Here is a 26,293-nt window from a genome sequence, read left to right as displayed (position 1 = left end):
TCTGCAGCTGCGTTTAAAGCGGAAATTCTATATCATCCCCCACCCCACCCCCACCCACACACACTCACCTCCACCGCATACTTCCCTATTCTCGACCAGTCTCTGTGGTCAATATTAACTGATAGTCTCGAAAGATCAACATCTCCAGTAAATATAAAAATGAAGCCATGGTGCGCCCCGGTTCCTCTAATATAATAGGGTTCTTGGATGTCCTTAGCAAAATGCCGTACCTGGAGCATTTATCAAAAGGACCCAACACCGTCAAACCTTTTGTTTCAATTAAGTCTTCCATTGTCTGATTTTGATTGTTGTCTTCGGAGTTGCTCGTTCTTTTTCAAACTTGTCCGCTTGAGTATCTGCATACAATTTTGTGAAATATAATGCTCTCCTATTGTAAGCTGGAAGGGATTTATTTTTCTTCATTTCGAATGCGCCAGACAGTGCAATTGTTGCTGTTGTCCCCCCCCCCACCCACCATTTCAATAATTCTACAAGTCTTTTTTCTTTCTTTCTTACACATTTACAGGTGCATTTCTAGTTCCGTACTTCATATCTCTCTTCTGTTGTGGGATCCCTTTATTTCTTCTCGAAATAAGCATGGGGCAACTATTTCAACAAGGAGGTATCACTGTTTGGAAGATGTTTCCCATTCTGAAAGGTTGGTTATTATCCTTACCGTGAATTTATTCCATGTTAACCATTTAGATCTATACACGACTAAGATGAGCTATAAACTAGGTAAAACGTGTTTCTTTTATGTTAGTGTTGCAGTGGTCAGAATGTCGCAATGGTCACACTTCAACACCCACTCCATTTTGTAAAGAATTTTGCATTTTCACGTGGCCTTAGATGCAATTTGGTGCTTCAAATGAGATTTTTTTCTCATTTGGAAATGAAAAAGGGGTTTTCTGACTTGCGGAGCGGGGGGCGGAACGATACTTCCGCCCCCCCCCATATTTTTCACTGGGGGGCTGGCGCCCCCCCCCCCCCCCCCAGCCCCCCCCCCCCCAGCCCCCCGGTTCCTACGCCCTTGATGCATTTACTAGTGTAGGTAATATGGGTCAGAGGTGGTCCATAAGATTATGATGGGCGTGTTTTATATGTCAGTAAAGGTATGTGTTTTGTAGGAACATGTCAACGTGAATGCCGCTCTCATACTTGTGACGATTCTATTCGCTGTACTAAACTATACTCACATCGTGCTGATAAATTAGGTCATCGGTCTATCACGCACAACCACCATTCAAAACAGGACTTACCGAGAGTAACACATGGGACCTTAACTGGGTCAATAAACCCATTTACAGAGTTAATGCAAGTTCGTGCATCGGACAAGGTAATGCATGTTATTAAGTTTAGCACAGGTGAACTGTCAATGGTTTTTGTAACATTGTTAAATGCTTTGCGAATTGCTTTGTGCCTACTTTTGGTTTTATCATAATTATGTGTGGTATAATAAATTGTGTTATGTTGTATCGTAAGGGGATACACAAATGTTGCTAAGGATCGGATCAGAAGTGTGAATCGTGAAATTTTACTCATCACTTTAGGCGAGACCATTCAGAAAATATAAAGATAAAATGTGGGATTTCCCTGGCTGATAAAGCGACAGCAGACAGCAGTCGTTGAGATGCGGTTGCAAAGTCTGTATAGATAACTGTACATCTATCAAACAAACCTGTCTCGCGCAAATAATATCAAAACAGGATTTATTGTCCCTCACTAGTTTCTTCAGGAAATTGATATATTTAATTTCAACCTACAGGAAACTGTAAGTCAATAACGTGTTTCACTTTACCTTAAACTTGTTAAATATATATCTGTGAACAGTCTTTGCATTGATAAATAGTGTCGCATTCTATATCGGACGTGTAGCTTATAAGACTATGGGTCAATAGCGTGATGGCAAACGCTTTGAGTCGTTAGTAAATATATATTTTCTCTAGGAAGATGGAAGTGGAAATATTCTGAAATAATTTTGTAGAATCAAAATAGTTTCACAATTTACACTACTAACTAAAGGGGGGGGGGACAAAGTTTTCCAGAATGTGTCACAATGTTGGTATTTGTAGATGTTTGAATTGCGGCATTACACGACATACCTAAGTTAACTATATTTTAGTTTTTGTTTGTAAACTTATGACCTGAAGTAAGATCATTTCAATATCTCAGCTGCTAACATCCTCATGTGAAACAAACTAGATGATTTACAGTTCAAATTAATGATTTAAGTCACCGTTACATATAGGCATTTGACCGGATGCGATCCTCTTTGATAACGTAATTACGTAAATGTCACATTTGTTAAATAGGTATGCATGGACATTATGTATAATAAATATCAAAATATGAAATTTATAAGTTAACGTTACACGTCTAAGAGTGATCAATCATAGCTGAATAACATAATTATGATAAGAGGCAAAATAAAACAGATATATATGTATGTTAGCCACAATATCAATTTTCCCATCATCGTTATCATCATCATCATCGTCATCATCATCATCAGATCACATGTACCATTCAAAATTTCATTTCGGAACACAAATTTGGTCTTAAATGTCCATTTTGAGATTCAGTAAATATACTGAACCCCCCCCCCCCAAAAAAAAAGAGCCTTTAATTCTGCTACGACTTCGGCATTATACTTGTAACAACAAACAGGTGAAAGAGCGTTTGTTCCAGTGCTATTCCGATATACTATGACTTTGATGATTGTCAATGCATTGCATGAAGTACATCATTGATATGAAGTTGACTAATAAAAAAATATTAAACCAGAATATTTGGCGTCAATATGTGTTCATCTGAGAGCCCAAACAAACCTTTTTGAATGATTTACTTGAGACATTAACATATTCTGTCCTCTGTAGTCGTATTTCAATGCAATATACAATATGTTTACATTTCGTAGTCAAACGTTGGAATACTTCCTGCAATGTTTCTCACACCTTTATAAAATATAAACCCTAAATAAATATGGAAGGCATCATTGCATTTTGTTACATTCGGTGTTACAAAGCCGTGAAGAAAAAGCCGTTTGTACAATGATTGAACAGCCTCGAACCCTGTTTCCAACTGTTTTCATACTCCAGTATTTTGCACAATGAACTCAACTTTTACCTTTATCTGTTGGTAGTTAAAAACAAATCTGTCAGACAATGAGTAAAATATTTCTCAAATAACGACTGTTGTGCAGCTCATATCCGTGTCAAATAGTCACACCCTTATGTTTATTCAGACCACCATCAACCATAACGTCGTAGACTTTTATGTGTGTGAAAATAACCAGCAACAATTTTCTTCATACTCAATGTTATGAATGAATTGGATGAACTATATCTGTATGATTTATCATATATCAATCTGAATGAAGAGCAGAAATAATAAACATTCTTTCCGGACTGCAGACTCGCATATCACTGCGGCGGGTCTTTACGTAAGAGGATTTAGGGGAAAGTTCTTCATCTCATTAAGAGATCAGGTTGCATAATGCAATGTCTAGGGACAACAAAAATGGCGGCTGGAAGTGGATATCGTTTTGCCGTGCTGTAAGGCTACGGTTTTTTTTTTGTATGTACTTTTCTGCGATGTGCCGTGCTGTGCTAAGCTTAGTGCGTTCACTGTGTTGATCGGTGTCGTATAACCAGATGAAAACATGTCGGTGGGCATATCCCAAACCGGTTCAAACAAGGAAGTGTAATTTTTATGCTACAATGTAACGCAAACAAACAATCATATGAGGAATTCTTTAAATTGAATAAATGAATGTCCTGTTGAGATTAAATGAAAAAAAGAAAACTTATGTTCCCCTCTGTGAGAAGACAATACTGATTATCTCATGGTTCAACAACATTTTACGTCACGATGTCGGTGGGCATGTTCAAACCGGTTTAGAAAATGAGGTTTTGTTTGTATTTTCCCCCAACTTATGGTTAAACCTATACTACACGCCTCCCGCTCTTGGAGTTCAGAGAACTGGGTGTCGCTCTTGAACTGTCTCTGCTCATCGATCTTCTTTTACAAGAAATTTGGCATGGAATAATTTTCGTAACTTTAATGAATACATTTAAGTTAATGAACAACATGGCGGCACAAAGGATGCAGCTATACAATGTAGCGCAGAATACCTCCTAGTATATAGGGATCCGTCCTTCTGTAGGCGACGAGCCTGTTCAAACCGGTTTTGGAAAATGGGGTTTATTTACAGTTGTCTGAGGCTTTTATTTACTTTATCAGTACAATTGGTTTCGACTTGCGCTCGATCGACCGGGTTATCTTTACCCCCTTTTTTTCCGGCAATAATGCTGTAATACACACACACAGAATGTACCTGCTGTATAGTGCCCATGCAAAATATCTCAAGAATGTCAACACAACCTCCCGTAAAGGCAGCCCAGCCGATCATTTTAGCCATAAATTTTCCATAGCCGCGAAAGATACGTAGGTCTATCGTCGTTCGGATGACGAAGCGAAAATTATGCTTTCGGTGTGGAATATAAACTCGGGGGTCATCGTGTAAGTTGTCCCGCCTCGTGTTTGGTTCAGTGCCAACCAATTCTACTTGGCGAGAACACGAACACGAGTATAAAACATCATGAATTACCGTGCCGTGACGACATCAATTGACTGATTGTGTTCAGTTAGGGAAGATTGTAGTACTATAGGCAGTAGGCAGTATATATTCCTAGGTTATATAGGTGGTACTAGATACATCACCAAATGTAATATTACATATTAGAGAGGTAAAGTTCCAACGTTCCAAGGAAACTGAAGGCATATCAATGACATCTCTATACCCACTTGCCCTTACAGAGCCGCGGCACTGGGGTTGGGTAGTCTTGGTTCCCTCCCACTTATTTGTCGCATCAATGCCACAGGCGGTTATGTCGACAATAGGCCTACAGAACATTATGACTGCGAACATTATGCCTGCAGTATGTTACTTGCATTTTTCATAACCTCTCTTTCGCATGTTTTATGCCGTTATTTCTCCTCCTCCTCCTCCCCGTCTTCCTTCACTTGTTTATGATGTTCCCTTCTCCTCCGCTCCTCACGCACATTCACTTGTTTTCTTATCGTAATTCTGTTATTCATAATTCGCAAATTTCATCAACTATTCTACTTAACATCCCCTTGTTGATAGTGTCGGAATCCTACCCATTCCGAGGTTAAAAAGCAAAGCAAAACATACAAAAAGGTAATCCAAAATATTTTCATATGATATGATCACACCTTGTTACTTTTAAATCACAACCTTGGTACCAGGTGATAACCCCCACCCCCGCCCGGCAAAATACAGATGACAAGAGAGATATGAAAGCAAATATTACTACAATGCTGCATATTCATATCCCTCAGTTATATCAGTCTTAAAATAATTCACATTTGCACTACTCTTAATCATATTTTGTGCACTCTTGAAGTACTCACAACGATTACGGTGTACTATGGAAAATTGATGGATTGGCTCTTCCAATCTTAGCATTGTCTGGAAAAATTTCAATGTTTATCTCGCAACATATCGATGCAAATTTCTGCAACTGAGAATATGAATATAAAACCGGTGGTGGATTACTTTGTGCGAACCGTGATTTTATTTTAAGGGAGATCAATAGTGAATGATTTGGAAATAATTGATAATTTGGGACAATACTTTCACATGAACATTTGCAATTTGCATTCATTTTCGCGGAAGTGTTCCCATGCGATTGCTGCTTGATTTTTGTGATGATTCTATAAGAATGATTTATAACACCATTCGTCCGATCGTTTGAACACATGGTGCACACAGACTCAGGATGCAACGTGTCGCAAATGCAAGGATATGAAGTTGTTCCACTCGGCCAACTGTATCTCCGATATATACTCTAAAGTAACCTATATTCATGTCATTGTACCAGGATAGGACAGGAAGTCATCAAATGGGAAATCTTGTTACTGGTATTTACCACCGGCGTCATAATTGACAGATGCTCTGGTACTCATTTAATTCCTAATGTCGTCACAATTTTCACTACAATGCTGTATGGTTACCTTGGTTACGTTTAGCATGCGAATTTCATTTTATTGTCCTTTTTATTAAGTTGTAATTGTTTTTGGTAATTTATTATGTTCACCAGCAGGCTTCGAAAATAAATTTTTCATCTTTGTTGCGGTGTGACCATATTATTGTCTGACAAAAGTGGACAACGTCGTTAAAGGGTTGCTGTCGTTACCATCATGTCTCGTCTCAAACTTGACTTTATTTGTTGACATATTTTTTTGTAAACTGTATTTCAATGGAGTACCGAACGAGTTCTTGACTAATGCTTTTAGAAATATTAGTTTCCTCTTTAGATGAAAGCTTAAATACAGGTACCAATATCTAGCCTACTTTAAACCCTCTTTTTTTCTCCCCCAACAGGGATTGGCTACAGTGCGTTAACGGTAGCGATATTCTTTTGCACTTACTACATAGTGATCTGTAGCTGGGCATTCTTTTTCCTCTTTTCCTCATTCACAACAAAGCTCCCTTGGGGAGATTGCCTTGGATACTGGACGGATGAATATTGTAACGACCCAACCCTTCAAGAGAATGTGACTGTGGGATTCTTCATCTCCAAAAATGGATCATTAGTTCCAAACATATTTGGACAATCTCCTGCTCAACAGTTTTGGGAGTAAGTATTAAGATGATCGATTTGAGATATAGTACATTACATTGCCATATATAACATGACGTGACTTTAAACAAACTTGTTTACAGATTGGGGCTCATCTTCTGTACAATTTAATCTTCTTCTTCTTCATTATTGTATATCATTTTTGTGTCTTTATCCTCGAATGGATGTATATATATATATATGTGGAATTAAGTTTGCAAGATCAAAATAAAATAAAACTGTTAGCAAACTGCTTATCCACTAGAGAGCCTGTGTAATAGAATGTGTAAAAGTAAGTTGGCCTGACGTTTCGATCCTAGCAGGATCTTCTTCAGGATCTTCTTCATTTAGCCTCTGAAGAAGATCCTGCTAGGATCGAAACGTCAGGCCAACTTACTTTTACACAAGTTTGCAAGATGGTAGATTCCTCAGTACGGATGCTCCCTCTCTATGATATTATTTAGATGAATCGATTAAAATAAACATTTGGGAAGCGGAGCGGGGGGTGGGCGGGGGGGGTGGGGGGTGTAATCATGAAACTCACCCAGCTAGTATTACGAATGTGATCATTAAGCATTATAAGCATTTATGTGGTAATGAAGATGCGGATTATATTCGTAAAACCTAATTTCCATCAAAGAAAAAGGAAATTAAGGAACAAAGAGATTTGTTACATAAAACTTTGCTTATGTGTAGGCCTCATTGTTTTGTGTTTTTTTTTTTCGAGACTATCCACACTCGTGTACTGCTCCATTCGGCACAACTTGATATTCAGTTCTTCTTTATCGAAATTCTGTCTAAGTATACATTCTTTTTATTGTGTTTATATGTAAATACATGAGCTATTTGAGAACCGATGGGAAGAGATAAGTCTAAACGAAAAACCCTCAACCTTACGAACTTTGTCCTTTTTTATATCAAGTTCAATCGTTCGATATTGTTCTTAGAACAACGTGATGTAACACTAACCAATAAGATATGATAATTTTAAAATGTAGCCATAGTTTATCAGTTTAATAGAAAAACAAAATTACCATAGAGCGTTACACGAGATGGAAGAATGCCTTTTGTTTTTTCGCCTCGTTCGATATCACCTTTGACCGACATCAATTTGAAGAGCATTTTTTTCTGTTTTACCAATCGATATTTACCTCTATATTTTCTAGGAAACGTGTTTTGGAAGTAAGTAGCGGGATCGATGACATCGGAAATATACGATGGGAACTCCTGGGATGTCTAGTCTTAGCTTGGGCATTGTGCTATGTTTGTATATGCAGAGGAGTTAAGCAAACAGGAAAGGTTAGTTCAAGCTACAACAATTGGACCAACCAATATAAGAGAGTTTAAGACTAATTTGAAAGCTATTATTGTCCACTGTTATCCACCAACAGAGTATAAATCCCTTGCTTTCACGTTTGAAGATAAAAAACATATTTGTTCAATTAATCCATTATTCTGCAAATTTCCTTTCAAATAGATACGTGGCTCATTTGCCCCCCCCCCCCCCTCCCAAAAAAAGAGTCTTTCGCATCTCTTGGTAGTAACATTTAACATAAGTTGAGCGTTCTATATCTGAAGGTTTTAATCAAAGTAGAATAGATGCACGGCACTTAAAGTTACCTAAAGTGCAGACATTGCAAGGTTCTTCCCAGCATTTGATGTTGTCACCGTATACTTCAACCGTTGACCTGGTTTTTTAAAACTACACTGACCGGTGTTACCCGTATTTCTCGCTTTTCAGATCGTGTATGTCACTGCTTTATGTCCTTACATCATCCTAACCATTTTACTGGTTCGTGGAGCAACATTACCAGGGGCAGGAAAGGGAATCTATTACTTTATTACACCGACATGGGGGAAACTAACATCGCCAACGGTAAGTGATGAAGTCATTGTTAAACATTGTTGTCATATACAGTGAAAGCAAGACAGACCAAAGTCATAATTGCTGTCTGTATAGGGATCGACACTATCGTGCTGAGATGAAGTCGATACTCAACCAATATACGACGTAGCTATACTGTACCAATATATTATGTATCAATGTCATTCTATCCGACCTTCTGAATTAATTACTGCATGACTTTTTATCTGTCTGTTCAACTTGGAATGCTTCTCAAATCCGATGAGGGTGGTACTTAAAAAACAAGTCGTTGCACATTGCAAGATAAGAATAAATGTATACAGCCTGTGATACCAAAGCAGGTCAAAGGAAATAAAGCCATTTATGTTTTTTTGAAATATTGTTATGTGTCATAGGTTTTGCATCATCTTGGTGATATAACAGTTGCTGGAGGTAGCACAGGCATGGTAAGGGTGGCGAATGGTATACCCTGAGTTGACTCGGGGAGGTGCATCTAGTTTCCTGCAAATTTTGATCAGACATTCGGTCTGTGAAAAGGAATCGGTTCAGATAAGAGCATATCAGACCATATGTCATCATCCATTGTACACATGGGCGAAACATGCCTAGACATAAACTATTAAGCATCTGACACACAAGTCTCAGAGCCGGAATGCCAGGATTATTCTGACTGAAAGGTCAAAAGTTTGTCTGGGTGTCTCGGAGCATTGCCAAACCTGAATGCAGTCTGTTAAACAGTTATGTAGACAGATTACGTCATAGATCCAACGGGCACTTCAAACATTATTTTTGTCCACGTTCAGTATGAACTACAATTATCAGGCTCTGATATATAAGTATATTGTTAAAGTAACATAACGGTAAATTCTTGGCTGTGTCAAGTTACGTCATTGTTTACAATAATTTCAACTGTTGGAATAGTTTACATCTATACAGGAATATGTTTTATCCAAATTATGCAATAGTCCGGTTAATAGTGAGGACTAACACTAGAAGAATACAGTTATGTTACAACCACAATTACATCAATTCATATTTTTATGTATTATGAGAGGTAAAAAATATTTACAATTTACCATGTTTGTGGTCGTCTTTTTAATATGATTGAACTCATCATTTTGTCGGCAGAATTGTTCAAACATCTTCTTATTTTCCACCTGTCATGTGATGTTCCGTTCTCCTTTTTCTTCTTCTTCTTCTCAAGGTTTGGGTGGATGCTGCTACCCAAATATTTTTCTCCTACGGTGTCGGTGTCGGTTCTCTGATATCACTGGGAAGTTACAATGATGTCAAGAATAACTGCCTCATGTGAGTAGGTGTCCAACATTATCACTGAAGCAGGGGTTAGGAAGCTTCCAAAAGTGGGGGCGGCACAACATCAGAGGGGCATTTTCTCATTCCACAACCACCACTGGTTATGCTATAAACTGATACACACCGGTCATATCACTTAAAGATATATGATGTGTTAGTATGCTATCAATACTATTACTGTATGGTGCAGGTGATTAATTAAAATAAAATATTAAAATGAACAAAGGCTTAAATATCCAAAAGACAGTTCTTCATCAAAGGGCACATTTCATTTGCTATTTCGCAAAAGTGGGGGGGGGGGGGCACGTGCCCCAGTGCCACCCGGCTCCTACCCCCCTGCACTGAAGTGCAATTCATGATGCGATTCTCTATCAACAATGCAACACAAAGCACTGAACTTTGTCTGTTTCGCTCTTCCCCATGCCTTGCTTTCCGTAGACGATTTACATGAAGTATATGGTGAGGGGTGAGATACGAACAGAAGGCGGAAGGCACATGTCTGCCTGTTGCTTATGTTATCTCTATATTGCTATATCGACAACATTGCACTAATCACGCAGTATCACGTTTACCAGGACACACATTGTCTTGTATAATCTGTTCCACTGCTGCTTTAGGTTGTTAAGGAGTTCAAAAGTTTATGAATAGCAATCACCTGTCAACATTTTTACCTGAAAAAAAACCATATTGAGCAAGAGCATATTGCACCCGCTGCCGCCCTAACTATTATGCCCACACATTCGTAACAAGGTGATAGGTTAAGTCTAATCTGTTAAATGTTCTAAATTAGGGTTAGGTCACAAATGATCAGACCATGAAATGATCTCGGTATTGTATATGTCTCTCACTTTCTCTTTTTTGTTGTAGAAAGGTTGAGAAGGAATAAAATTGTCCAGTACCAAGACTTCTAGTTTTCTCTCTATAGCGTCGTTTATCATAGATACAAGATGGACATTATTTACATCGCTTCCAAAATATTCAAGATGTGTCTCGTATGTTTTATACCAATTGTTATCCCATTCGGTTTAATTGACAACGATTCCGTCCGTTAGACCGTTCTTATTTTGATATCCTTTACCTTATACCAAACGTTTATTTGATAGGAGGAGTGGTATGTGACAATAAGATTGAGGACATGTTATGTTCCTTGCTATGAACTTTTCATCAACTGTGACATATGACTTTTACCCTTTTTTTGCTCTCTCACTTTTACAATAGGGATACTGTAATTGTCGGCACGGTAAACGCATGTACGAGTTTGTACGCTGGATTTGTGACGTTTTCTGTGCTAGGGTACATGGCCCACCAGCTCAATGTTGAAGTAGAGGATGTTGTCGATGAAGGTAATATATGAAGGTTGAAACTTGTACCGGTTTTTTGGACCACATATCGATCCGAATTTCCATCACAGTATGATGTTAATTCACCAATTCACAATGAAGAAGCCACCCCGCTGCATGAATGTTGAAAAAAACACACGATTGTATAAGAATGAAAAACAATAATAAAAGCTGACTAGACGATATTTTTCGGAGTTTCGAGAAAGTTCGATAGGTTCAGATTCAGATTCCACTAGATGTTTAGGAAAAAGCCGAAACATATGAATATGAATTAAAGAGAAGGCGATGTTGGTTATTAATGGACGATATTTTAACATTTTTGGATTGACATCTTTCGAGTTTTACTCTTTAAGTTGATCAAGTTACTATAGACGATCCTGTAGGATAGCGTGAAGAAAAACCGATGAAGGTCATTAATGTAATGTATAAAAGACACCTCCTCTCCCTCCCCACCCCGTACGCCCCCCCCCCTCACCAAAGAAAATATGTCACTGTTAATATTTTTGATTTCATAATAAAGCTTTTGTTCACAGTGTGATAGTCATGTGTCAATATTAGATGCACTGTTATTTATAAGGTTAATGTTTAAAAAAAAGGGATGATTTTTGATAGTGGCAATCTGTGAAAGAACGACTATAAAGTAGCTCCTTGGTTCTTTGCGATATCATTGTATAGACAGAATCTACCTCTGCCAACAATGCGACCGTATCAATTTAAGATAGTGTATAGCATAGTGTATAGATTTAGATTACATGATGTTGTATATATTGATGTAACATACAAAAGGAACGAAAGCCATGCACAGTGGGTCATTTACTCTACATGATATTATCATATGTGGACATCAATGGTAACCACTAGTACATCCCTATATGTACGATAGCAATTCATCCATTGGTATATATATATATATAGAGAGGTGGCCCACTCAGGCTAAATGGTGAAGTCAATGACGGTGCCGACGATTAAGGGGACTGAGTATGTGAAGTCAAATTAGTGAAGAACGGTATTTCATCACGATCGGTCCATTTTACTTGCAGGACCTGGTCTGACCTTCGTGTCCTACCCAACAGCTGTGCAGACCATCCCTGGGTCGTTTGCTTTCTCTATTATCTTCTTCGCTATGTTGCTTATGCTCGGTTTGAATACACAGGTAGGTTAACATGTATTACTGACCAGTATAGTTAACTATTGTATGTCTCTTATGTGTCTGGTGTGAACTGATCTACTTATAAAACCATAGGTGGCGAACGAGGGCTCAATCTAAGGCCAGGGCCCAACTGTGGAAGGACAGCGGGATATGTGACTTTTGATTTGAGGTGGCAAACCACTTCAAAACGTTTCGCCAAAAAAGGTCATCTTGTTCAACAAAAGAACAATATTGATCAAATTTCATTTTTTAATTAACAGCAAAAAGAGATCATGAGTCTTCTTAATTACAAGAATGTACAAATTTACTTTGTACCAAAACTGTAGTATCATAAAAACCCTTTTTTTTATTGAGAAAGGGCACTATGTGATGGCTCCAACGCCCTGTACACCCCCCTACCCCCTCCCCATATCCCGTCTCATGCTACCAACAGTTAATATAATACCTGGCACTGATATAGCTCATTAATCAGCTTCCGTCATATCTATCGCTTCCAGAAGTCCGTTCAGTTCTAATCCGGTTTTGACATTTTCGGTATATATCATTGGTATATTGGTTAATTAGTATATATCGTTGTATTGGTATTAATATACAAATAATGAATGGTTATGAGTGCAATTGTGCAAATATTTCATGAGTTGAAAGATGGAATGTTCCATTCAACGAGGCGCAGCCGAGTTGAATGGAACAAATTACATCTTTCAACTCATGAAATATTTGCACTATTGCACGAATGGAAACCATTCATTATTTGTTTTATACAACACCTTCAAATTTGGATATAATTGGATGTAAAATGCACTCATGCAATAGATTGTTTTGAACAGACAGGTTTCTCTACCCTCTTACCATTGAAAAAAGTGCTATCAAAAAAGCATAACGCATGGTTCTATCATCATAGCGTGCAATAGAGCGGAATTTGCATGCAATCGACGAGCAATTGACCAATCAAATGGCCGGAATATAATTAGGTGTTGTATAATACGGTATATCGGTGTATTGGTATACATACGGTATATCCTTTACGGTATATCATTGGGTTCAAAAAGGATAAAGGAAAGTTACGCACAATCTAATATCAAGAAAAATTTACATGTACATTGTATAACATCATCATCAACATTTCCTTTCGAAATTTGTTCCCCCTGCGTATCACCAGTTCTGTGTTTTGGAAGGCATTGTGACGTCAATAATGGATGAATTTCCACAGTATAATCTACGTAAAAGAAGGAAGTTATTGCTGTTGGGTATATGTGGAATCGGGTGTCTACTTGGGATACCATGCATCACACAGGTACGCCAGACTATACATGGTTTTGTTTTAAGAAATGTAAGAAATGACCCCAGTCACCTTACATTGTATGATGTATATGTCGAACGTTAATGCCTCAATGTGCCGTGCAGTCGTTTTTCCAGTTATAACCTTGTGTCCGAACGGCAACCTTCAGGAGAGCAATATTATTAAGTATAGTATTCCACAGACTGTAATTTAGGAGCCTATGTTGGCAGAGCAAACGTTGTCCATTTAAGATCATGCCATATTGTAGAGGGTTTGTTTGCAGTTAGCTTTTCATTTGAAATTACCCACTACATATGTCTATGAGGCACGCTGACATTACAGTGACGTGTCCAATTAGCTTTTCATGTGGGAACATCGTACATCACCAATTTATGTTTATACAATATCCTAAGATTCTAATGTGTAATTAGTGCTAATCTTGGATCATCCTGCACCAAGAAAATGTATGTCTATGTAACACGCTTACATAAGTTAGTCAGGTAGGATTAGCTTAAACTCATATCGCTTTGTGTTATGATATGTTTTGCTTTGTATTACACACGTGTTACAAAATTCGTTGTATTATAATGTCATTGTATTTACCCTTAGCCACATCTAATATCTTCACTCTATACATGAATCGGAATTCTTACAATAAGATAACATGATTTTGTTTTTTAACAGGGAGGCATCTATGTGCTGCAGTTATATGATTCGTATGGAGCAAGCGGAATGTGTCTACTTTGGGTTGCAACGTGGGAGTGCATCTGTATCTCATACGGTTACGGTATCAAACGATTTTATCGAGAAATATCGGTCATGCTTGGGTTTGAACCAGGAAGATATTGGGTCGTTGCTTGGGCCTTACTAACGCCTGCTATTAGTGGGGTAAGATTATGTTTTCTTAATCCCATAGTGTTTAGTAAATAAATTACATGATGCCAGACTAATACTTCAATGATACTAGTTCCATCTAGTTCCAAAAGTTTCATTTGGTCTCCACATAATTGGCTTTGTTTGTGTCATCATTTTTTGGGGGAATTTATGAACGATCTTTGCTTTTTGTTATTCAACGTTCTTCATGTCTCATCTCAGTTAATAAGAATAGTATATATTCACGTTTACATTAAATACGATGTAAAACGACTTTGTTCAAACAAGCCAGTTTCCATGTCTCTTACTTTAGAACCAAAATTAACAAATATCATCATGTTTATTTGTCTTTTCAGGGTATATTCGTTTTCAGTATAGCAGATTATCAGCCGGCTAAATACGGTTCTCATTATTATTATCCGCCCATCGGCCAAGCAATCGGTTTATTGATGGCGATTGCTGTCATCCAATGGGTGCTCTCGTTCGGTGCGTGGACCTACATTCATGCGAAAGGATCTATCAGGAAGGTGAGTACCAATGACTATATTATAACATTGAATGACCCATTTCCTCAACACGTCTACTTAAGTTTCATGTTCTACGTTGACAATCTGCAGAGTGTGTACCCAAGTACACTTTGGACTTCATTAAAAGCCTAGTGATAACATCTTTTAGTAACATCTATTAAGTAAGTCAACATCTCAAAATTGGTTAAATACATAACCATTAGGTTCACTAAGAAACGGAAACGCTTGTGAATACATTTGTGTCCTCCAGTTTGGACAATAGTTGTGACTTGCTATATGGCCTCCCAAATCGTCAAGAAATTAAATCTGCAACGTATTCAGCGCTCGGTGACTCGACTTCTTTCACAGGCCACGTCTGTTATTAATTTTAGTTTTCGCACCTAGCAATGGCTTCCTTCTTAACCACGTATGAAAGTTAAAACGTTCTTCCTCTACCATTCAAATGCATTCATGCCCTTTCCCCCCCCCCCCCCACTCCCACCCCCCAATTGTAAAGTCCTTTTACACTGCTACATTCCAGCTCACCGCGTGAACTTTCATTTCTGACATTTTTTTACTGTAGCCACATTTCATACGATCTTCGTCCTTTTCGGTTTGTCTGCCTCGCCAAACTAGAGAAGTTATAAAGTCTGTCTAATTTAAAACCGTTACTGAGGACTCATCTATTATTAATGTCATATCTTTATGTCTCTCTGTCCACTTTTGTGAAAGGTTGTAAGCCTTGTCGACCAAACAAGAGAGAGAGAGAAAATCTGATTGAAGAATATCTCGTTTTAGACTTAATGCATCTTTACTTAGTTTAATTGATTATAATGTGTGAACAGTTGTTGAAATTATCGACGTTTTCAAACTCAACTTCTTAACATTTAAATGATAGATCACTTGTTTTTTTACGCAAACCATTACTTGATATCCTGGAATTGAAATCGCTACAATGCCGTGTGGAAATGTTTGTTCCCTACACAAAGGGAATTACATTAGTCCCATTTTGTCGCTGTGATGAAGAAACACCAATCCAAAGTAAATACCAATCTATGGTCACTGATCAAATATTTCGTCGAGAGAGAGAAATGAAAGCCTCTTAGTTTACCACAATTGGAAACTAGAGATAAAACCATGAGAGCAAATGAAGTAACAGATGGGTTAGATTCGAAACTTAAGCCCTCTATTTAGTCAAGAACATACCTAGCAGAATTACATATGTCGGGGAAGATTTGCTGTGAGTAGGTTGGGAGGTAGACTCGTATTATAACACTTTATGAAAACGAGAAATTAAAGAAACGTTATAAATAAAACTCGTTATTCATACCTTTAGAAATGCAGTTTGCTCTATAAACGGTCGGTTATAACCCTTTCCGTCCCAAATTACATATATATATATATATATCAAAAGATAACCATGAGTTCGGTTAATGTAAATCGAAAAGTCGTTGGCGCATTGCTTAGTGCTAAATCATAACAATGAAACCATTACTTAAATTCATGTTTCCATCTTGTCATATGCAAATAACGTCACATAAAGCTGGCGTTGCGTACATGACGTCGACGATTGCACACTAGTTGATCCAATGCACTAACGTTATGTAAATGTTAAGATAATTTCACATGAGGGCCCTTGGGATAAATGTCACCCTTTGTTTCTCTCCTTAATTATGAAAATGCCACACTATTCTTCCCATTTTTCCAGTTCTATATATTTCCCCCTAATTGACCCGGTGCTGACAGCTCCCCCCCCCCCCACCCTCCATACGCGCACCTCTCTTCATGTCTGCCTGTGTAGTTCTTTGCTTACACCCTTTTTATAGGTATTTCCATGTCTTGTTTTAATTTATATTTTTCATAGCGCTGGCTTCACGTGAGTTATCCCCAGATCTCGCCTGCAATACGCATCGATCCTGGTAACCTGCTACCTACCGTAGACGGAGGCATCGGAGGACCTAATGCTAATACAATGGAACTTCAAATGACGACGGCAGATCAAACCTCGTCGACGAATGGTTTCATTCGAAAGGAAAGTGATCAATCTAAACTACCAGATCATGTGAAACAAGCTTACGAAAATCCCTTCTTTGTTAGGTGATTCCAACAAGCGTATAGGTAAAGTATTGTATACTATACCGGTTACGCGAAAGTTGTTATAATGAGACTCTTCATGGCCGTAACTTCCGTGGGATAGATGAACACAGTTTGAGGAGCTAACATTCCAATGACACCGTTATATCCACGGATTGTTCCATTTATTTATAAAGGGTACTACTTACTGTACAGTGGCAAAGTTGTTTGTCGTTCTCAACTTATTTTGAGAACGACGCTACACATCCCTTTTCTTATTTAAATTAATTTGGAGTACCATTAGTAAGAGTGTTTTACACAACTACAACTAAATTGCCCGTCATAAATAAATGGAACAATCCAACGCTGAAAATTAGAGACTTAGTTTCCAGACTTGTTCACACTTGTGAGATGCTACTACTGAGATCAACTTGGCTCTTTTACAATGTGATCATGTTGCTTGTTGATGGACACGTAACATCAGGCACATAAGTAGGGGTATGGTCTACCCCCCCCCCCCCTTGGGATGAGTGTTACAAAATTGTGGCATATTGAGATTCATCAAGCTTGAGCAAGTTCCAGTTGATGGTGTGGAGTTGGAGTTGGCCATGTATCGGGAAAACGCAAGTCATGCATTTTCGTGTTGCTAGGATACACTTGTGGGCTTTGTATCAATCTCAGGTCTTGTGATTAACTCAAGCGAACGGCACACGCCATTATGGAAAGTTGTTTTGTGTTGTGATCAGAACAATCAACCTGATGACAAGGGTTTGATCATTATCCTGGAGTCGCCTGATAGAGGTACGTTGATGCCCAAACAATTACGCAGGCAAGTAGCAGAACTACTACCTATATGTGGGAACTTATAGTCTGTTAAGTCCATCATTCAGTCAAGGTGGAGAAAATAACTGGGAACAGTTACACGAGACGTCTGCGTTAGATTGAAGTATTTTGTTGCAGCGTTTTCTATCTCTCGACAATTGTGTCAATAGAAACATTTGCAAATGTCGGCATACAGATAATCGCTATGAATTTGACAAACATGGAACCTTTATTCCAAGTTAGACTTTTCTATCTTGGACATTCTGAAAGTGACTACATCAAAACAGGGCTTGCTCAAGCAGATCAGCTGTCCGGTAAAGGTACGGGAAATACTGTTAAACTGAGTGCTCGATGGTTCATCGTCAGAGCTGTGCACGATTAAGGCTGCCTACGAGGGTCTTATTCAAGTTTTCTCTCGTTGAATTTCGTTGGTTTCCTTGTAACTAACCTTTTGAATATTCAGATTGCATGCCTCCTTTGAGTGATCGTACAGGCATCGGAATAATAGTCTGTTCTGTAATATTTCAAAAGTTTGATCACCTTCGAAATTATTGTATATAAAAAAAAGGTGTTTTCCGCAGTGGTTAAGAAATTTGTCATTGCTGCCAGAAAATGTGCATGAAGGCTGACAAGGTGAATATTTTATAAAAATGCCATTCTGAAATATTTCGCACTGTTAATGGACAAACGAACGGGTGTATCCAATAACTATATGGAGACATATATATGAAGGAATATTAATATTTTTGATCAAAGGATAGTGTTATATCTCTCTGCATCAGGGGTAAATGTGCTTATTTAAAGGGCATTCCCTATACTTAATACTGTACTAATATTGTACAGTCAAACCGAGTCTGTATAGAAAATTAAGGCGAAAAATCCTCAGAGAGCTGTTTGAACAAATTACAAAATGGTCACCTTGGATGCGTTGGTTCTTAGAGACACGACGCATAGTAGTAAAGTTTGACTTAAAGATGAGCATATTGTCATGCTTTATTCACAGTATTGTAACACAAAAGGAAAAAATATATTTAAAACTTTTCACTAATTTTGACCATTTCAAAACTACCAAATACATCACCATTATTTAAAATGCTACCCTAGTTGTATTCCTTGCCGGACGCAGAAGGAATCTATGCGATGGTGATGGCGTTTGTGTGTGTATGTGACACTTGCTTGTAAACACCGTAACTCAAAGTAAAATAACCCTATGTGTTCTGTGAAGTTCAATGGTAATTTGGGGTCAACAGAGGTAAAAGTCTGAAAACTTTGTAACACGATAACTAAACAAGTACATCTTCATTGAACTTCATACATGATATGCAGATCCACCTTGGTGAGTACAAGAACCATATTGAAATCGGTCCAGGTCAAAGTTCATTTTCGGTCAATATTTAAGCCAAAGTCTGAAAATCTTGTAGACACGATAACTCAAGAAGTACGTCTTTCTTGAACTTCATACTTTGTATATAGATCCATTGAAAATTTGTAGCGGTCAAAGGTCACATGAGGTCAACAGGTATCAAGGTCTGAACCTTTTAAACATGGTAATTCCAAGATTAAAGCTGCAATTGATCTGTGAATTCTCCAATGCTATGGATTTGGGGGAACATAGTTTGGTCAAGTTCAGTTTAGTTCTGTGAAGGGGCTATATATTATCTTCAACGAAACATAGTCATCCAGGAAATGAAATCTGCTTCAGAGAGTTGATAGTCTTGCTTTAATAATGAAATATCTGATCGCTTCTGGTTCTCACATAAAATCTTGGACAAATTTAACTCACTTGCTCTACATCAATCATATAGTTATTCTGAACTTTGAGCACATTGTAAAGGCAAGGTAATCGCAAACTGACTTTCTGGTTGTGAATATATTACAATGTATTCTTCTCTCTAAAAGTCTGAAATTGCTTGCGATTGATAGTTTGCGTTTTGGTTTGTATGACGTGAAGAAGGATGATTAAATGCTTCCTAGTATCATTTCTTGACCAATTTGATTAACCGATGATGAGATATTATATATATAGAAGAAAAACAATAAAAAGCGTTTTGGTCTAAATGCAATATGGGTATCTAATTACTGCAGTGCACGACCATTTTCAGTTTTCAAGAATATTTCTTTCATCACACTTGTTTTTACAATTGCTATGTAAAAAATGTCTTTTAGCCAGAAAAGGGTACAAAACATGGTTTTTCAAGAAGACGATCAATTCCAAATGTCTTCCATAGCCACATGAATGTCAACAAGGTCAAAAGTAGAATACGTGTATCGGAAACTGGCAATACGAACAGTTGAAAAAGTATTCATGCATAAACATAACAAGACAAATTAAATATTGTTTAGACGTCTCTACTCATTACCATATTATACAAAAATTCATAAAGAAAATATATATAAACAAAAATATATTCCGTCTTCTACGTTACCATCAAGTGGGTCAATTGTTTTTAAATTTTTAATTATTATTATTATTATTTAATAATTATTATTAAATTTTAATTATTATTATTATCGTTTTTTTCATGAGAGTGTACATTTGCCACATAGAATGAAACTGAAGAGCAGAACAATGGCATATCATGAATAAACATTTCTTCCAATGTGAAAGGCAAGTGAAAAACCTGATCTTGGAATGTTACGAAGACACTAATTTAATATGTTAATCTCGTTAATCTCTTTCGCCGAGTTTTGCACCTGCTGGACAAGAATAAAATAAATGCAATTCAAGATTCACGAATCGCACCAACAAGATCATTTACGACGATGACCGTAACAAGCTGCTTCTCTACATTTGGCATTGCAGAAAATTCGACAAAATACGTGTAAATTATTGAACAAAGAGGATGGTAATAGACCTTTTATCGAGATACATACTTCTGTTACTGAATTTGGTGTTATTTGACCAATATGAAAAATTCAAAACGTTCTTTAAAAAAAAAAAAAAATAGAGAAACTTTTATCAAAACATCATCAATCATAAGCATAAGCACATGTGCAAACATTTTCTACACATGATTTCAAAATGTTTTTGTGCTTGACTATTTTTGTTCTTCTTCCTTTGGGTGGAGAGGTGGGCTATATATATATATAGTGATATATATAGTGATATATATAGTTATATAGATAGTTATATATATAGTGATATATAGTTATATATATATAGTTATATATATAGTTATATATATATAGTTATAGTATGAGTTCGTTCAGCCAGTTGGGATACTTTCCAATGCTTACAACACTTCATACTGTCCTCTCGTATCATGCATCAAAGCACTCGTACTGGCAGTACGAACAATTCCTATAACCTTTTTTCATTCTGGTTGGGACAAGGATACTATTCACACTGCACAATCAGTACGAGTGCTTCGAAGAGGGGAGGGGCAAAACGTTTCCAGGCAGAACCGATTTAATTTTGAAAATGCTGACCTGTTTGGGGCGCAGAGAAATATTTGGGGGCCTGCCCCCTCCCCGTTCCCCTCACCCTGTCATCACTGTAAATGTGGACCTTGTTTTTAATTATCTGAATAGTCCTTAATATAGTTCTTAATATGCGATAACCGACTACATGAATGCAGCCTTTAAAGGCATTGAAGACTCGCCCCAAACCGCGTGCCGCGCTCTGAAAAAGTTAACTTTCCGTTGCTTGCAAGTGAAGTTTTCTACTTGTCGCTACAAAATGTAGACAGTAATGAAACGTGAAACTTTGTTATCTTTTTTCTAGACCTGAGATGTCCATCGTTGTTATGTACACTGTGTTGTGGGTATTGACCGTAGCTGTATGTATTAACTGTACACTAGTGTCTAATTACCGACGGTAGCAATCTGTGTGTGTATTTTCTGGGATCGATGGTGGTGTTTAACACTGCTGTTACATCTCATTCGAAACTAGGTCAGATTACCGGCACGAGACGTTTCTTTGTGGGCGAGTCTTCACACCCTTTAATGATAACCGTTTATAGTCTCTTGCAACGTACGTACTTGTTATACTGATTTAGATTTGCTCTAACATTTCGAGCTGAAGAAGGTTGATGTGACATCATTTAGGCCTAGCTTCAATTTCGGCCGAGTTTGTCTTGAAAGCAACGCACATGTCCTTCCAATGTAAATATATGTATAGTGTGTTATATTCTTAAAGTTATTTGGTCACACTTCAATTTGCTTTTTGCGTTAATCAAAGTTAATATGGGTTGTAATTATCTTTTTCCAATCATTATAAGATGCAGCTGTTGGTTCATTTTCCAGGAATGTAAACTATTGTTGATGCCGAACTTCTTATAAATCTACAGAAAGTTTCTATCCGATTGTTACAGTGGCATTATTCACCGATTGAATGTTGTTTCTTAATGTCACGTTAGTTAGGTTGCAAAAACCTCTCCTGTTCTTGGCGTTAAATTTTCTTGTTTTTTTTTTTTAAGTTAATATGTTTTTTAGCTTATTCCAATCATTAAAAGAGGCAAGTGTTCATTCATTGTCCCAGAATGTAATATATATATTGTTGATGTCAATCTTCTTAATCTGTAGAATTTGTTTTTTTTTTCCTGATTGGTACAGTGGCATCTGTAAATATGGGGCTTCTATTTTATTCCAGGAGCAGTTTTTTTTTTTTTGTCCAAGAATGTAAGGTAAAAGATTTTGTTCATATCAATTAAATTTATATGCATACGATTCCTATCATCCCACAATTACCGCGTAAAATATTTTCTTCTATTCTCCAAAACAATCATACTTTTTTATATTTCTGTCTTTTTTATTTGTGTTTTTGAAAAGAAGACGCAAACCCAACCATCATATTTAGTACGGGCTTTTGGGATCAGCCAAATAAAATGTGCTGATATGTAGTGAGCAGTAACATACAGCGATTACGGTAGGTAAAGATACCATGCCCATCATTTAACTGGTGATTGTTAACCAACTTACCATGTGTTTGATTTCTTAAAGTCTGTAGCCTCTGACACACAGCAAAATCAACTGGCATTTAGCCAATAAATCGCCCGAATTCCGGGGCCCGTGTCGTGTGCATAATAATAATAATCGTAGGATAAAAGTCGCGTCTAGGATTTTCTGTAAGTATCTGATGTTATATTTGGCATGTCATATTAGTGGTATTATTGTTGAAACTAAAGCCATTAACATGTCATGTTATGAAATTGAATATATTTTATTTAGCATTTGCAAAGCCCTTCCACCAAACTATTGTAATAAAAGAAAGAATGAAAGCTATTACGAATTGTAGCAATATTTGGCACTATGACGTCATATTTAGGCCGTACTCAAGTCTACACTTTTGGCTATGAAATGAACATTAAAGCCTTTGATATCTCACAGATGTTAAAACATTGGAGAAATTATTCGTCACGGATATCTCGAATGTCGCTTCTCGGCCTTTTGGCTGAGATCATGTGTGATATCTGTTCTCTTTCGAGGGGAATGGTGATGCACACCCGGCGATGATCACACAGTCACAGTCCCGATGCAAGGGGACTGCCATGGGGTTGAGAGCGGATCAGTCGTTCGGTACGTTGGTTTCGTGCCCAAGTTCTATCCTGGGCGACTTTTTCTTAAAAAGTATCTCGAATTTCATAGACCAATGACGATGGTTGGATCTGTGTAAGCTTCGTAATGTCACGAACCATATATCTCTAACTTTATTGTTTCAAGGTTTGCATCAGTTTGCAGTGGCTTGTTCCTTTGCGTAAGACCGACCTTTTCTTTTTCGTTACATGTGAAGAGAAACAAATGTTATATGTGGAAAGTCACATGATTTACAGCTGTTTTTAAATGTTCTATTGTGGCTATATTTCATTGATGAGCCAGATCATTAAAGAGTTAGTATCATCTTTTTACATTTTCTGTTGTCAGTGGTGTCTTTTTGTTGTAATTTCGTGTTAACTATTATTGATTCTTTGCCCAAGTCAAAATGGAACCTATGCGTTGGTGATGGTGTGTGTCTGTGTATATGTGCAACCAGGGAGTTGTTCCATAACAACTCCCTGGTTAAAAACCTAGTTGTAAATGTGGTAACTCAAAAAGTACAAGAATCTGTCGAAGTTGAAGGAGGTCAAATGTCAGAGTCTGAAAACTTTCTTTAACACGATAACTCACATAGGGAAGCACGCATGAACTTCATACGTGGTAGGCAGATCCACCTTACTTAATACAAGATCAATTTTTGTTCCTTTTGGGGGTTAAAGGTCATTTATGGTCAACATAGGTCAAAGACAAATGGATGTAACTACTATGAAGTAACATCATGTGGCGATAAAGGCTGGTTCAACATTAGTCTCGTTCAGCCAGCTCCGTGTTCTAAACAGGAGAACGGTGAACAGCTTAATTTTACCCCCCCCCCCCCCCCCCCGTTCTCACACATGCACCGCAGTTACACAGGAAACGGTTTGCATTGAACTCTAAAACCATTATCAAATCTGTATAACTCATTTGCACATATGCTTCGTATGTGTTTGATTTATGGAAGCAGATGTGGGCATGATATCACCAACTGGCATTCTGACGACCTTGTACAGAGCCGTCTGGTGTGTTTACTCAGGCTAACACCCTTTCTTCACTTTCTGTACACGTGAAAGTCACGGCTAGCAAACGCAGACTGAGAACACATGACGTCGTCTGGAAGATTAGTCTGGTGAAAATATCTTATGGTTTCTTGTGTCTCGTTACAGGGGGCCCTGAGCCATGGGGTCCATTACCCTTCATTAACACCAAATCAAAACCGATATATTGTCGACTTGCGTACGATGTTTTGCTCCAACATTATAACTACGTGTGGTGTTAACATGTAAAGAAACACAACCTCTACAAACCTGCAAAGTATAAAATTTCAATTGCCTTTTATTTTTATTTACATTCAGACATCTTGTGGTAATTAAGTATTGGGGAGGGGGGAAAAGGAGAACCCCACATTTTTGGCTGACTATGGCTCAAACGGAGGTGGTGGCGCTATGGCTGTTTTTAACTCATACCAGCAGAGCACGCTGGTGTGAGCTATTGGCAATCGACATCGGTCTGTCTATCTGTTAGTCTTATCTATTCAAAATTGCTTAAACTTATCCTATGCGTAAATTGTATGTCGGATTGTTACGAAAGTCGGTCACGATGATCACTGGGTGGTGGGCCATCAGTTGTGGGTGAACATGTTTGGTCAAAGGTCATGTAGGGGTCACTACAGGTCATTGTCTGAAAATACCAAAAACGCTTCTCCTCCCACAAATAGCAATGGATCTTCTTGAAACTTGTTCACAGTAATCGTTAAGTAGTGGCACACATGGTATTCAGGATTTAAGGTCATACTATGTCATTTAGGGGTCTTTGGGGGCCATTGTTTCAAAATACACCACCAATGCTTCTTCTCCCTCAAATATAAATAGATCTTCTTCAAACTTGGAAGTGGCTCTAATGTCATGTTCGGGAATTGTAAGGTCATTTAGGAGTCATTTGGGGTAAAAATAGATCACTGTTAGCATTTGCTCCTTCTGGTATGAGCTACTGTACCGTCTGATGGGTCATTTTGTAGGGCATATATTAATCAATGCACATAAGAGTCATTTCCGATTGAAATCTATGTAGCAGGAATGCCTATATCCTGATATGAAACATCAGCACAATGATCCTGGGGAAGTGGTCTAAATGTCAAAGGTCAATTAAGGTAACCAATGGTCAAAACGTCAATTTCATTCATTCATTTATCTCTTCCTGCTTCATTTGATGTCCGATTGCGTCCAAATGTTGCTGTGCAATGTAACTATTGAACAGTTAAAAGGGTTTGTCATAATGAATCGTGTGTATTGTTTTTACACAAACTATGGGTCAAGGGTCACCTAGGGGTCAATACGGATTATTATCCGAGAAACACTACAAAGCTTTCTAAAGATTGTATTGTGCAGTGTTCACTATAGATATGCACTTAAAAATACTGTTTCTTTATATGGGTACCAGGGCTCCAACTTATTTCAATCCATGGCGTTCTCCAGTGGCATGGTTTAGACTTTAGAATATATAGGTTATTAGATCTGCGCCATTGGTGCTCTAGTTGTTTTGTGTTTTTACGCTCCGCTCGGAGCTATCTGGAAAAGTACCTTCTAAGTTTGTGAAACGAAGAGCGAAAATATTTACCTGTCTTCGCCCTACAATCACACTGCACCATCCGCGATACAAAGTAAGCTCGTTACTATTACCGCTGAAAACCTGACCTTACTTCCGGGTCACTGTCCACTTCCGTTATTTGGTCTAGTCTATAGCAAATACACTTACAATTAAAATTTATTCAAGTACACGGATTTTAAAGGATTCTAAAAAGGAATTCAGGTTTATTTCGTGGTTTTGAAACGATTAATATAGTAGCGCAGGGTCTGTAAGTTGCCTACAGATGTAAAACGAACGGTTAAGCCTACATGGGCTATGCGAACCTTAA

The 26,293-nt window shown here is 37.7% G+C and overlaps 1 protein-coding gene across 2 annotated transcripts in view; it reads left to right on the top strand.

Moving 5' to 3' along the window:
* LOC139962180 (sodium- and chloride-dependent GABA transporter 1-like) overlaps positions 1-23,716 on the top strand; it is a 36,191-nt gene extending 12,475 nt beyond the window's left edge. For both annotated transcript variants that reach the window (XM_071962157.1, XM_071962156.1), the window contains 11 exons: positions 527-658; positions 6,410-6,665; positions 7,814-7,946; positions 8,389-8,523; positions 9,716-9,819; positions 11,044-11,168; positions 12,206-12,318; positions 13,475-13,609; positions 14,279-14,482; positions 14,824-14,994; positions 16,838-23,716. In XM_071962157.1, the coding sequence (XP_071818258.1) occupies positions 527-658; positions 6,410-6,665; positions 7,814-7,946; positions 8,389-8,523; positions 9,716-9,819; positions 11,044-11,168; positions 12,206-12,318; positions 13,475-13,609; positions 14,279-14,482; positions 14,824-14,994; positions 16,838-17,074 (1,745 nt within the window). In that variant the 3' untranslated portion in view covers positions 17,075-23,716. The remainder of the gene's footprint in view (positions 1-526; positions 659-6,409; positions 6,666-7,813; positions 7,947-8,388; positions 8,524-9,715; positions 9,820-11,043; positions 11,169-12,205; positions 12,319-13,474; positions 13,610-14,278; positions 14,483-14,823; positions 14,995-16,837) is intronic.
* Positions 23,717-26,293: the final 2,577 nt, after the last annotated feature.

Source organism: Apostichopus japonicus, chromosome 20 (assembly GCF_037975245.1).
Source record: "Apostichopus japonicus isolate 1M-3 chromosome 20, ASM3797524v1, whole genome shotgun sequence".
Classification (NCBI taxonomy): domain Eukaryota; kingdom Metazoa; phylum Echinodermata; class Holothuroidea; order Aspidochirotida; family Stichopodidae; genus Apostichopus; species Apostichopus japonicus.
The sequence above is the reverse complement of the archived record's forward strand: the minus strand, read 5'-3'. Positions and strand labels throughout refer to the sequence as shown.